Below are 14,930 nucleotides of genomic sequence, written 5' to 3'. Positions count from 1 at the left end.
CGCATTATTAAGACGTCATTGATATTTGGTCGTCATACGAGTCACAGTAAACACTGAAGTGAGACTGAGTGAATTGATGCAGAAGTATGTAAACACTGTAAATGAAAGGGGACAAGGAGATATCCCCTGGATATGTCCCTACAGAGCTGCTAAGAGAGAGAGAGAGAGAGAGAGAGAGAGAGAGAGAGAGATAAGAATACTGCAAACAAGAGTGCTGCACTTATTGCTATGAGGGCTGCCATACACGTCACATACAAGTCATGATTGAAATCATATTTTCATGAACTTGGAGGTCTGACCTGCAACCTCTGCACAGCCATCATCTGGCCAATTCCAATGTAACCCCTAACTCTTCTGTTTGGAATGGTTTTGCCTGTGGCTCCCCGTAATCAAGCTGGGCTCACTGAATGGGGCTCAAAGTGTTTAAATTCAATTTGATAGAACACATCAAGCCAAGACACGTATGATGTTTTGACGAACACTTGAGTGCTACGCCAAAGCTGCCAAACAGACTGTGGCCATGTCTTGGCAATGATTTGTGTTAATGAATTCAAAATTGGTATACGTCCATGATGTCAGTTGGATTGTTGTATCTAAGTGTTAGCATGGTAGTACAAAACACATGTGCAGGGTATGTGTTTGTGTCATATTCCCAAACATCATGAAATCTCTAGAGAAAAGCCAATAAGCCAAAAGGCGCCACATTAAGTTTTGATTTTGTTATGAAAATTGGTACAGTATGTTTGTTGGTCTTTGGTACAATAGAGTAGTCATAATGCAACCCAGGGTCATAGGCCAAGTCCTCAGCTCTCCATAGGCGCATCATGTGTTCGCTGTGATGCTTGGCCCCCTTCATTGCTGGTCACAAGCTTGACCTCCGATGGGATATCTCTATTATCTAAGATGAGTGCCCACACATGACTTAATCCCATCTGAAAAAACATCACTGCAGGGCAGAGATAGAAACCAGTTGGAGATACAAAGTGGAAATTACAGAGAGACAGACAAAAAAACAGAGGAGGAAAGAGAGAGAGATGCGGATAAAGTTGTGTAGGGAGACAGAGAGGAAGCAGAGCTGCCTGTCTCTTTCCCCAGCAGTGAGTGAGAGCCAGAGGAATGGGGACCAGAAGAGCCTCAGGCAGGAAGGAAGGAAACCCTCCACCTCTCCCTTTGCAGCGCCAGACAAAGTTCAGGGAGACAGTCAGCCTCTCTCTTTCTCTCTCTTTGTGTGTGTGTGTTTCTCTTTCTGTTTTTCTCTCTGTCACTTTCAGCCATTCTGTGAGATAAATAAATAAACACTGATGAAAAGTCAGACTCCATTCTCCCCTCATTCTCTCTTTTTGCTCTCTCTCTCTCTCTTCTCCCTCTCCTCACATTATCCATGCTGCTCCCCTCCCTAGTGCAGAGCTCATGCTGACAGCTGTCTCTGATTAGCATGTTAAAAAATGGGGCAGTCACCAGCAACCCCCACCCCACCGCCAAACCCCACCTCCCAGCATTCCTTCAACATGACTCTGCATTTTCGTTCTTCCAGCTTGCACTCGTCTCTTTCTCTACCTCTCTTTTCACAACCCACCCCCCCTCTATCTCTCTCTCTCTCTCTCTCAGGCAGTATGTCTTTCTTCAGCTTGTGTTGGATTTTTCCATCTCTATGACCAGAAGACCACAACTAAATGTGGGAAACTTGGTTATGGGAGAACTGTGTGGGGTCATTATATACCATGCACACACACACACACACACACACACACACACACACACACACACACACACACACACACACACACACAGAGACACACACACACAAGAGAAGAGAAGAGAAAGACTCATTTTTTTGTGGATGGGAAATGCATGAGTTGATGTGTTTAAGAGAGCAGTCATGACAGGGAAGGTAGCAACAAGAAGAACCAAAAGAAAACGCTGGACCAACTCTTCCCGGTCAATGGAGCGCAGACATCAGCTTATTTGTGACAGACCACACAGAAGGCGGATAAATCATGCAATCTGTAATTACATGCATAATAATTAGTCATCATAAATGCTTGTTATACAAATCATGGTACACAGCCATAGACTGTATAAAATAGTACACAGCATGTACAGTCATATGGACTGGGGCGTTTAGATGAAGCCTGACCTCAGATATTTGTTGTATGTTAGATGTGTCACACTATAGTAGTAGTAAAGAGCTTCTTTTAAGTCTCCCAAACTATGTGGCTGAGAAACCAAATATGTTGGTGACGGAAGAAGCAACACATCAAAACCCAACCCTTCATGCTTTAATCGGGTGGTTCCTGTGAATTTCCAAGAAACCATGGATGCTGCCTTGATGTTATGCAATGAACTGACAAATAAAAAACGTCCATCTTTCTAATTCTGTATGAATGTTGTAGTTATTCAGACAATGGACTTTTAGTCTCTTTGGAGAGCATGATTTAAAAAAAAAAAAAAACGTTTCAAAAGTGGATGGTCTGATTTGTTCACTATTAGGGGCAAGCACAAATACACTGTGACATTTCCTTATATATTCAAGTTATTCAAGACTAGCAACCCCGTCTTTCTGGAGGCTAAAGAATCCCCCAATTCAGATTGGCTCAATAAACGATTTCCTGTTGTTGTATTCGAACATGCTTCAGCGAGAGAGAGCCTGAAAAAGGCCAAGGATGCTGATGCTAGCGGTGGATAACAGATGCCTCGTGTCAAATTTCATAAACACGCTGGAACATTTTCATCCATCATCCTGTTCAACTTTGAATCTGTGAGGCTTTTAGTCAAAGCGCTGGGGCTTGGTGCAGTTTCAATAAATTACTGCAGCGTTTTGTTTAGCCTGGGTGTTCCCATGCTGCCTTGCGCGCGATTTGATTCACGCTGCTAAGGCAGCCTAAAGACCATGGAGCAAATTTTCGCCTGAGATAGGGAATGAGTTATGCACAGACGCATGTGATAGACATCCGTGGCACCCAATAAACGGATCTGGGCATTTTTTTTTCAAATACGAGAAAATTAACGTTTGGTTCCCAGACCACGTCTCAATGAGACGTGGTGGCGCTAGCCAGGCTAGCGTTTTGTTTTATCTTTGTCTCTTCGCCCTCTGCTTCTCCCTCCACCCTGATCACAGAACAAAATGTCCACCCAGGAGAAGCAGAAAAAAAAAAATTATAGCCAACATTTTGTTATTCATGAACAAGAACAAAGTATGAGAGAAATGCAAAGAAACGCTCTGCGGGCAGGTCACCAGGTTCAGACTGAGGCTATTTCTCCCTCCGGACTAGAGATGTGACTTGGCACTTCCGTTGGCGTCCGGCCAGAGACACTACTCTGGGGAACACCACAGGTGACTGGTGAGAAAGCTGATGTGTTGTGGGTCAGAGAGAGGCTCTGGGGCCACTGTCTGCTGGCTCGTCTTGAAATATGATCTATTATCAGTGCTTACAAATAAGAGTGAAAAAGCACCGATCCATGATAGCGTCCATGATGTAAACAAAAACACATCATTTAAATTCAGCAGACAGACAGCAAGCAAGCACGAAAGAAGCTGATCGAGAGATAAGTGAGAGAGAGTAAGAGAGAGAGACTTAATGGAAAAGCAAAGCTAGCATAACCACATGTAGTGCTCACTGCATTCAGCAGCTGGAGATATTGTAAGAACTTTCCACCACCAGCTTGGAGTGACCTTAAAGTGGCACAAGAGCAGCTGCCTACAAAGTGCAGGTTGTGCTATTCAACTCGGTGTTCTTCCTTTACCTCTCCACAGATGACTCATAAACACATACACACAGAAACACTGGAATCATCTATGCCTCAGCCTCCATATGTTCTCGTGGTAAAACAGATGTTCATCTATACATAATAATATTCCTCTCTGACTCAAAATGTATTCTGCTGGGGGTGAATCCGTGGGTAAAACATGTAGGAAGTACAGCGCACTGGTGAGTAGGCCTACTGTACATGAGTTCTCAGCAGTGAAGTGAGCAAAGAACAACAAAATGAGAGGCTGAAAATGTGCATTAAACAGTTAACAGTTGAAAAGAAAGTAATAGGTAAGGTAAAATAATAGGAAAAATGATTGCTGAGCTTTTTTTGCCCTTTGGAGAACTCTTGACTCTCAGCACAGTACAGACTGGCAAGGTTTGCTCTTCAGGTTTTAGAGAAGTATCACTCTCCTTCACATTTTGAGCAGAGGAGCTGCCAGGTCTACATCATGCTAATACAGATGGGCATGGCCAGGGCATGTGCGCTAAGACTTGGCTGCTAGTTTTATGTCGAAATAAAACTGAATTATTGAGGTGGACACACAAAAGTAATGGACACCTTTTTTCTCTCTTTCTTCTTCTTGTTTTTCTCCTTGTCTTCATAGGTACTGATTTCATCTGGATTCCATTTTCCTCATGTTTTTTTCCCCCATCTCTATTTTATGAATTCCTGAATAAAAGCGAGTCTTTATTGGACCACACATCTGCATTCTGCATGGTGGTCAGTCGGGTTGCCAGAGAGCCCTAGGGCTGTAGGCCACTGTTGCTTTGGAGCTGGAGTCCAGAGGAAGTCCTGCTTGAAGAGGCCTTTGTGAGAACAGCCACTGGACCAACGTCTGACACAAGACCTATTTCATTGGTTGCAAGACCTATTTCAAACCAATTTGCACTCGGAAAAAACATGTTAAACTGGCCACTTGAAGGCAATTAACAGCTACAGCTACAGTCGATGGACTGTGAGAAGACTACTTTTCCTGTGTAACTGTGGCTGACCTTTGGGGAGTGTAGAGACAAATTGTAGTGCCAGGACTGGGTGATTGAAGAAGTTTGGACTTAACTTGTTGGGAGAAGGCTAGAGGTGTCAGTCAGGAGAAAGGTCAAGATAACGAGATGGTAGGGGGCATTTCACAAAACATGTGAATTCCAGGTAAAATTTTGCTGCAGCTGCATTTCTCAGAATCATTAAATGAAATTAAACCAACTTTAACAGGGATTTAAACGATGTACAGTTTGAGATCGGTATAAAATTATCTTATGGACAGAGTTTTGTTACTCCAAAGCACTCCCAATTATTATAACAAGACACATGGGCACTAGGCTATTACAAACATCAACACTGTGGAACTACTCTGGCTCTTGTCAGATACTGAAGACAGTTGTGGTAAGTAACTTAAGAGAAAAAAAGAGAGAGAGTGTGTGTGTGATAGAGAAAGAGAGAATGAGAGAGAGAGAGCACACAGTTTAGCCGTAGGATGGAGACAGATGGACTCTCCAATGTTCTCTCCATGTTCTGTCCAAGAGGGTGACCTCCACTATTTCACATGGCAGCCAGGCCATTGATTTTCCTTTCTGTCAGGAGCTGCACAGAGATATTGTTTCAGACATCCAGGAATCGACAAGGACACCTGGTCCAGAGGTCAAGCCCACTGGGTAGGGATTTTAATCGAGGAGCAATGTTTGTGTGTGTGTGTGTGTGTGTGCGTGCCTGCGGTTGAGTATGTGTGTGTGTGTGCCTGCACAAAGCTATCCCACTAAGGCCTGAAGTGTGTGAATGTCATTGTGTGTCTTTATAAATATGTGTGTGTGTGTGTGTGTGTGTGTCTATGCCATTTCTACAATGACTTTAACTGTGGTAAACCTAGTTCTGACCTGGGGGGAATTTGAAATGAGTTCTTCTTGAGATCCTTAAGAGAGACCTAATCCCACAAATCTCATGGACATCTGTCAAGTCTATTGTTTTCATTTTCCCACTTTGAACTTTACGCTCTCCAATTTCACTCATGATGACCCTTACAAATAGTAGATGGGGAGAGGGACAGAGCGGCCATTTGCCCAGTAATACCATGCTGAGGAGAACTTTGAAGGGGCAGAGAGACTTCCAATTATGTGCCCATGTGTATGAGGAGTCGGGGCAGAGCAAGGGGGAAGTCATGGGAACAGAACAAGCGGTCCACCACTAACAATTTGCGGGCAACCCTTTATGGTTAATTAATTTCTTCTCATTTCTGTATTTTCCCTGACGCTGAAAAAATCTATGTCTCCATGGCATGAAAGAATGAATTCTTGCCACCACATGTCCCTTGTGGGTTCCTGTAAAGTTAAAGTAAACACTATTATGAAAGGGAAGGGGCCAATGGAATGGTATTCATTTACCCTTTTAAAGAGGACAGAGAGGAAGGGAGACAGAGAGAGAGAGAGAGGCAGAGAGAGAGAAAGAGAGATAGAGTCTGTCAGGGAACCATTATGTTTTTGCTCAACTTACTATTTAAATAGTATGCTCTTCTCTGACAATGAGTGAAGAAAATCTTGAACTGCTAACAACAAATCACATGAGTGTTTTCAGCACCACTAAAGGTGGCAGGTCAATTGCAGTCATCAGCAGTTTCCTCATGCTGTCTACTGTATACTTCACTGGACTCTCTGTGTTGCAGTCATAGCCTCACACACACACACACACCCATATACACGCCCACAGCCCGCCCACAAAGTGACAGAGATTATCTGATGCATGTTCGCCACAGTGTCGGTAAGATGTTGGAGTTTGCGTTTTACACTTTCACTAGATCCTAGAAGTGTGTGGGTTCCCGTTCCATCACAGCAATTTGACATTTAGCGTGATACAGGGTGTCACGAATTGGCACATTATAATCACAGAATTTGATTAATTTTACTCAGAATAAATATGCAAAAGGACTAACTACAGTTATTTTTCCATGTCAGTCAGTTCCATGTTGTTATGACTGAAAGTAGGTGGACCCATGTATAGGCCCAATGGAAAACACTGTGCCAGACTACTTGCCAAAAGGTCTAGTGAACTGTACTTTGACTGGAAGGGACATTTGACTGACATGTAAAACAACCAACCACATTATATTATGTAACGTTAAAGGCCTGGGACAAATACAGTTGTCTGTGGTAGAAAATGTTACTGATTTGCCTGGAAGTAAGCATATTATTGTAATGGACACCCTAAAGAACCAACGTGGAAAGAAATAATGTATACCCTACATTAGGCTATTCTGTTTTTATTCAGCCAGGGTTAATACAGGAAAAGTCCACTCCAGGATGACTTACCAAAACAAGAGGGAGGGTCTCATGAAATGTGGCCAAGAAGCCATAAAAGCTGAAGGCCTTGACTAGCCCTAGTGTTTTGCTAAGAAAGTTGGAGAAAATGTAAAACACCAAAGTGAATTTTGAAAAGTTCATCCACAATCAAAGAGGCTTTACATGAGATTCTGTTCAGTTATATGTCTTGACTTACAGTATTATTTAATATAAATATTCACTGCATAAAATTAAAATCATAACTCAAATCGAATCTGAAACGCCAAAGCTTATCAGCACTGTCAGTGTTGGATGTCTCACTATGCTTGATAAAATCACTATTTAAGTTCAGGCATGCTTGTATTGCATAGACATATTCCAGAGGCCAAGATGTGTGTGTGAGTGTGTGTGTGTGGGTGAGAGAGGGAGAGAAAGGATATCTCCAACTCTGCCTCTATTCAGTCGGTCTCCTCCCTACATCCTAAGGGCAGAATTGTGTGCAATAAACAGACTTTATAAATCTCCCACCCCCACATTCTTGTCTTTTACTTTCCCCCCTCCAACAACTTTTTCTCTTGTATCTAGCCCGCCGACTGTTTTTTCTCCGCTTTTCTTAATGACCAAGTTCTGACACCCCCTCTTGGCTGAGCTTGTGGCTTGTTTGACCTGGTTGAAGGGGATTTTGAGTGGGTGGATGTGGGAAAATGTGTTTAACCCAGGCTTGTTGCATAAGCACTGAAGTCAATAGTGCTTTTTGTGGTCACTTCGTATTTATTAAAATAGCTGGCAATGGGCAATGACAGACCAGGCCCAATCAATTCACTGAGCATAAAGTGGTTAAGGGCAATTCATTCATTCCAATCATAGAACACCAATGTTACTTGTTACACATTATCATAACAAGCCTAGGATACTAAATCTAATTGACATAGCCTACCTGTTTGACTTCCTTTAACAAAAACAAAACAAAACATAGGCCTACTCAAAACAAATAGAAGCACGATTAAATTTGATACGCACGTGGGCAGCGCCTTGAGGGTTAATACATCTTTTCTTGAGCATAGGCTATACCGAAAAGTCCCGCGCATCCTGTTTGTGCCTGATAATTAACATGCATGAACTACAGAGGCAGTGGTGCAAATAAAGTCAACACGTATGCTAAAGTAGCCTTTGAATGTTAGTTCGCATTTTTTGTGGACAATTATCCGAGTCCGTCCTCGAGACAGCCCTTCGCATGCTTGTATTTTTGAATATCGGGGCTAATGAAATCCAAATTACTCAAACATAAATGTGCTGAATAAACGTTCACTTTTACCAAAGACCCTGAATACATATCCGTCGAACTGACAATAAATGACCGTCTGAGCGAGGTTTCATTCACTTAAATAGTCTATGTAATCTACTCGTTAGAGTAGATGTGAGTCCAGTATCCACCAACAGTTCATGAAGTAGGCTAGCCTAACGCCCATTCAATGTTACGTTCACAAGCCCCGCCTGCCATGACAGTATAAAGCAAATGCTTGGACGAATGCAAGGGCAGAGGGGGTTTGTTAGGGTAGGATAAGTGCATTAGAAAGAAAAGCCGTCTTGTGCTGCAGAAGACATTTTAAAACATTGTTTTAGTTAATTTTCTTCGCATCGAAGATGACCACAGCAGTGGCTTCGCCTTTTGACTTGAGCGAAGTGATCAACAAGGTACAAAAGTTTTTGCTTGCAGTGGCGTCGCTGTGATACTAATGGAGTTTCGCTAAAGTTATGGCAGCGCTCAGAACGGTGTTTAAGATACTTTAGGTGTAATAGCCTATTGTATTTTGGGATTATGTGTCAAATAGCGTACTGTGTCTTTTCAAAACTATTGTAACAAATTAACATAACAAGCGCTAATTTGTAACAAATCGGACGGGAACTTGGCAATAACTTGTTCGAGAACAATCAGCATGCATTGCTTTGCTTAGCCTGTTGGGAGAACCACATTTTCCCACACAGACTTTTTGATTACTTGCTGCACTGATTTCTCTTCCTTTTCACTTTTATTCCATTGGTTGTAGCCTGTGTCTTTTAAAATCCTGGCGATGTGCTTTAAAGTTGACGAACAGCCTACCCTTTAAGTAAAAAGGCGTACTCTGTAGTTAGTTAGCTAACCAGCGAAGTTTAGCCTACTTTTGGGACACTTATAAAGACCCTAGCTTTTTGTTCTTTCCAAATGTCTGGGCAAAAACATAGCATATTGGTCTGAGCTGCAGAGTAGAACGTTTAGTGAGGGAATATGTTGCGACTGTGGAACACGTCGAGACTGGTGGCTTGCAGAAAGTCAACGACGTTAGATTGAATGCTGCAATATGAAATGACGTTAGGCTACCAACCTTGCAGTTGCATGCAGTTAGTGCATCATTTGCATTGAGACTGAGAATTGAGGTGTACTTTGTCTTTGTCATTTAGTCCCGATGTAAATAGACGTCATTCTCTTGCACGTTTCTAAAGATGAGTAATGAGCGTCGTTTTGAGTCATAATTGGAACAATACTTAACTCTTTAGCTTTGTTTTTTCTAAAAGTTCGACAAATCGCACGTTTAGGCAGTGTGGTGGTAACATTTTAGATAGTTTTAAATTGTGAAGGATGACTAGTGTCGTTCAAATATGAATAGGCCTATGCCTATTTGGCGTCTTGTAAAGCCAGTTGTAATGTTTAATTTTCCCACAATTTTTGATCAGCCGATTTCACTGCGTCAATTACAACAGAGAGGGTTAACATAGCAATGCTTTGAGTTCCATGTACTTTGCTGGCGTTCATTCCTCTGCCTGGCTACTAGCCAAACCAGCTGCTGCTCTGCTCACTCATTGGATTTGAATCCAAAATTCGAATAATTTGGCTGTATGGCTAGGCATAGCCTACTGCATAGTCATTCTTGGACTTGTTAATTACACGTTCCTATCGCAAAACCTGTGAGTTGTGAAGTCATGTTGTCTTGTCAACTTTAAGGTTGCAACCATTCATCTGAACTAATTTCTTCCCCATCCCCTTTTTTCTTTTCCAGTACAACACCAAGATGCTGAATTACAAGAACAACATACTAACCGGCAGTCATGGATTGTCGGTGCCCTGCTCCAGTGCCAACATGCCCAGCTCAACCCTGCTGGACAGGAAGGCCGTTGGCACCCCATCAGCCAGCATGTACCAGCGACGGCACTCAGTAACCCTACCCAGCAGCTCCAGACTCAACCACAACCAGTTTCTCAACTTGGCCAAGCCCTCTGACGTAACCCTGCTGAATGCTGGGTTGATGGGCCACAGCAATGGCAGCATCGGCAGCATCAACAGCAACATTAACAGCAGCAGCAGCAGCAACAAGGAGAATCGCCTTAGGGAGCGCTCCTACTCCGAGACAGGTGAGCGTCTCCTGCATAAGGGTGGCGCTGGTCTGACCCTTGGTCCCCTCCCCACCTCCCCCACCAGCAATGGCAACAGCCCCTGCCTGGGCACCCCTACCGGGCAGGTGAACTCCAGCCGCTACAAGACGGAGCTGTGCCGGCCCTTCGAGGAGAACGGCTCATGCAAGTACGGCGACAAGTGCCAGTTTGCCCATGGCGCCCACGAGCTGCGCAGCCTGAGCCGCCACCCCAAGTACAAGACAGAGCTGTGCCGCACCTTCCACACCATCGGCTTCTGCCCGTACGGCCCACGCTGCCACTTCATCCACAACGCAGAGGAGCGCCGGGGGCCACCGTCCGCGCCCATCTCGCCCCTCTCGGCCTCCAACGGCAAGATGGAGCGGCCGCAGCTTCACCACAGCTTCAGCTTCGCCGGCTTCCCCAGCGCCGGCTGTGCCTCCTCCTCATCCTCCTCATGCTCCTCCTTGGGCGGGAGCGCTGGCAGCTACCTGCGGGACGGCCCCACATCCCTCACCCCGCCTCCCACCTTCCCCGCCGAGGACGAGATCCCCGAGTGGCCCAGCTCCAACCCTTTCACCTTCTCTGGTCAGAAGCTGGCTAACATCTTCTGCCCCTCGCTGAGCTTGCCCTCTGGTGACCCTGTGCCAGCGGCTGCAGCCCCTGGCGGTCCCCTGACCTCTGCCGGCCAGGCGCCGCCATCTCCCACAGGCAGCGGCGGCACGCCCTCGATGTACCTCTTCAGGGCGGTGTCCGAGTCCCCGCAGCCCTTCGAGTTTCCGTCCAGCCAGCCAGACTCGCTGTCGGACCAGGAGGGCTACCACAGCAGCTCGGGCAGCAGCAGCCTGAGTGGCTCCGAGTCACCTGTGCTGGACACCAGCCGCCGGCTGCCCATCTTCAGCCGCCTGTCCATCTCCGACGACTAGACGGACAGTTGGGGTGGGGGGTTAAGAATGAAAATTGGAAAAAAATGTCAGCACTGCGCAGATGCTGCCTGCCCTGCCCTGTAAGTCCACTATGGTGGTATACACAGGGAGGCAACAGACGCATGAACACTTAGACGATCGCTCCTTGCGACCCTCTGCCTCAGCCCAATCCACCCCCTCCCGCCACCAGAAGCCCTTACAGCAGATGTGGGTATAGGGGTTTAGACTCGCTGTGTCATTTTCTTTGTTGTTTATCGTTTTTTTCCCTCTTCCTTTTTGTGTCAGGTTAGCCTCTTCAGGAATTAATAAGATGCAGTGAAGTAAGGGAACTCTTCTGTTTTGTTATTCCTTTTTCAAAATCTTTTTTTTTCTATTTGAGTAAGAAAAAAAAGGAAGAGAAAAATAGACATGTTTTCTTCTATTTAGAAGTGCCTAGTGTCTAGCACACCCCTACCCAAGATCTCATCTCATGCCTTAATGCCTTTGTGTGCCTATGTGCCAGACAAGCACAGGAATGCCACAGTAGGATCAGGTGACAGGAAGATGGTGGGACGAAAGGTGTTGGTGTTTGGATATTGTTATTATGTTTTTCATCGTTCCGTTTTCTGCCTATTTCTATTCCTAAACAATAAGACTGTGTGCTGGGACGTATGTCATGGAGGGTGGCCTACTCTCCTTTGATGAACTCTCGTTGTCTCATCTGTCACAAACTTGTTTCCTGGACTTGCTAAGCAGACTTCCAACTCCTGCCAGGACCAAACACTGCTATATTAGCTCAACTTAAAGCTAAAAGGAAAAGTAGCATCTCGAGTGCCTAGGCTTTTTATGTGTGTGAGGTGGATGCACAGTTCAGGCCTGTAAGGACTACTGATTTCAGTCTTCTTTTTTACCCCCTTGTGTCACTCTTTTTCTTTTTTTTTATCTTCCCTGATACACACAGGAACAAAGCTGGGGATAAAGGACTGTCCTTTTTTTTTTCTTTTTTTTTTTCTTTCCCCCTCCCCCTCCCCACCCCCCATCACTAGCCCCATTGCAGTTGCTACCTTCTCCTATCTGTATGTCAGTCAGGCGAAAAAAGCGCCACAAATGAAAATGAGAGTATCAAGTTTTCCCTCCTCCCCTTTAAACACGCCCCTTTGAATAAGCTGCCAACTGCGGGGGAATTCCAGCATTCCCATGATCCTTCAGTATATCCTGCAATTTAAAGCCTTGTGTTGCTCAAATCTGCTCCATTCCCCTCCATACCTCCTCGCATTCTTCATCTGTACACTTTCATTTCCTTTTTTTATTATTACTTATTACGATTGTTATTGTTTTGGAAACTTTCACAACTGAAGGTTTTTGCTTGTCACTGCTTATTTAACTTATCAAACATATTTATTGGTGATCATATGCATTTTTTTTTGTTAATTGTTTGTATTTATCTTGTTAATGAAACGATAGAATATATATTTTCTTTTATGTTAAATTATGATCTTCCGTATTAATCTAAAGATTGTGAAGACTTGTTAACTTTTTTTCACAGTTTAATATATTGTACTACGATTACTTGTTTGCAACTACACTTTGATAAAAAAAAACTTAATTTAAATCAAAAAGTATGCATTTTTGCATTTTGATTATTTATTAAAACGTATTTCCCGAATATTGGACTGCAAGTTTGGCAAAAACCCTGAGTATTCATTCCTGTGCAAAGGTATTTTGACTGTTTGTTTTATCAGACAGGTTTACTTCATACTTTTTTTCCCCCCCTCCAATCATGCCCTGACAAACCACCCTCCATCCCCAGGTCAAGTTTAGAGCAGATACTTCTGTCCCAGAAATTAAGGTCTACAGAACGCACACATGTACTCTTGCATGCATTATTGCACACATCTGAGTCATGTGTTGTCCCGAAAGAACCCGCACTGTAGGAGAGGGGTGGTGCAGTTAGAACTCATTCAACCCACCCTTTCTTTGGTGACTCAATTAGAACAAACAGCTACTCGCGTTTGCCAATTAATCTCAAACCCTCCCTCTTCAATTATGGGACTGACCAAGTGCCAAATGCAGCAAAGCAGCAGCAATCCATTATGACTCATGCATTCATCACAGGCTCTGAAAAAGGACAGTGTGTATCATGTAGCATTTGTTTGTGTGAACCGTCATGTTTGCTTAAAACAGTTGTTGAGGGGTTTTTTTAATTATCAGATGAGCGTTAAAGTGAGTGTTTAGTGTTGGCACAATAAGCAACAGATTCCGGCCCCATTAGGTTGAAGACTGCGCCTGGATGTCTGGACATTTCTGCGCTGTCTGATGTTTTAAGTGCCTGTTCGATACATTCCGATGAGGTGAACAGCCCTTGCCTTGCTTTGGGAAGGAGATGAATTCTCCAGAAAGCCTGTTTTTTTTTGTCATAGCTGGGTAGCAGTTAACACAGTTGATGCCAAGAAAGTACGTAAGCTGTTGAATGTATATTTTATTTTTTATTTTACAGCAGTTGCTGTTCACTACAATAATTCCATGTGATTTATCTCTTTTGTAATTGCAGTTTGAACCAATAAACCCAATTTTTTTCGAGATTCAGAAGGCTCTTCCTCTTCTGAGCACTGCTTATGATCTTATTCTAACACTGTACGATCAATGCCTCTCCCACCTAATCGGGCTCATCTGTTTTCAAAGTATAGAAGATCTGTTAACAAGACCCCCACACTATACGTACTCGCTCCTCGGCACACATACAAACCCCATTCATTGCCCACAAACACACACAGTGTACCAATAAGCAGAGAGCACTATTCTTGTGCTTGGTCCCTAACGTCCCTTTTACAACCGTCAAAATGAATGGGTGAGTGAATGAAAGAGAGCAGAAAATAACTGTAGGGCTAAAAGCGGCTGCGGTTGTAAGGAGAAGGAGTAGCCCTGCTGTGAGCTCTGATTGGTTGGTGCTGGGGAGAGATTGACAAGGCGTCTCCTTGGTGATGAGCAAGGCCCGATTAACTATCAGGAATCGCACTATGTGAATTCCATTTGCCAATGCCATTTGTGTGTGTGTGTGTGTGTGTGTGTGGACCTGTGAACTGAAACCTGGATTTATTTGGAACTATTGATCAGAAGAGGGACATGCAGTGTTTGCATAAAAGTGTGTGTGTTTGTTTATGAAGTGAAATACAGGTTGCATACAGATTTCAAGCAAAGGGGATGAGTTTTCCCAGAGAACAACCCAGAGAAAATAGTTTTCAAGCATTCCAGCTGTCTTGAGTTGGTCTAGGGTTGCAGTCTGACGCTACTCTACAGCATCAAGCTAATAATCATTAGTACTGCTCCCAGAGAGAAAGAGAGAAACCCTCTGGGCCTGATATACCCATGACATACAGAGGTACTTTGCATTGGGTTAAATATGGCCAACTGTTCACTGATGCTATTCTCTGTGTCCCTCGGGGAGGGCTGTTGCTTACTGTTAGCGACCTCAAACACTGAGGCCCAGGTTTCAGGCAGGGCCTGAAGAGAGACTAATCATCACCTTTCAGCCAGGAAACAGGCATGAGTGAGTTATGGTTTCAGTTGACACTCAACACTCAGGTGTGGATTATGAGGTAGAAGTAGTCACTCTTTTTGAAAG

The 14,930-nt window shown here is 44.0% G+C and overlaps 1 protein-coding gene across 1 annotated transcript; it reads left to right on the top strand.

Moving 5' to 3' along the window:
* Positions 1-8,563: 8,563 nt before the first annotated feature.
* Positions 8,564-13,890, top strand: zfp36l1a (zinc finger protein 36, C3H type-like 1a). Its single transcript, XM_076300685.1, has 2 exons — positions 8,564-8,711; positions 10,052-13,890. The coding sequence occupies exons 1-2, from the start codon at positions 8,661-8,663 to the stop codon at positions 11,327-11,329; spliced, it is 1,329 nt and encodes a 442-aa protein (XP_076156800.1). The 5' UTR covers positions 8,564-8,660; the 3' UTR covers positions 11,330-13,890.
* Positions 13,891-14,930: the final 1,040 nt, after the last annotated feature.

The sequence above is a fragment of the Alosa pseudoharengus genome, unplaced genomic scaffold, assembly GCF_046254945.1.
Source record: "Alosa pseudoharengus isolate Yale_2024_CS ecotype anadromous, Long Island Sound unplaced genomic scaffold, YU_APseudo_1.1 YU_APseudo_1.1_scf_22, whole genome shotgun sequence".
Lineage (NCBI taxonomy): Eukaryota > Metazoa > Chordata > Actinopteri > Clupeiformes > Clupeidae > Alosa > Alosa pseudoharengus.
Note: the sequence above shows the minus strand (reverse complement) of the source record. Positions and strands in the feature narration are given on the sequence as shown.

Coding starts and splice junctions, on each gene's coding strand:
- zfp36l1a (XM_076300685.1), top strand. CDS start 8,661: ATGACCACAGCAGTGGCTTCGCCTTTTGACTTGAGCGAAGTGATCAAC. Junction 8,712..10,051: donor TGAGCGAAGTGATCAACAAG/GTACAAAAGTTT, acceptor TTTCTTTTCCAG/TACAACACCAAGATGCTGAA.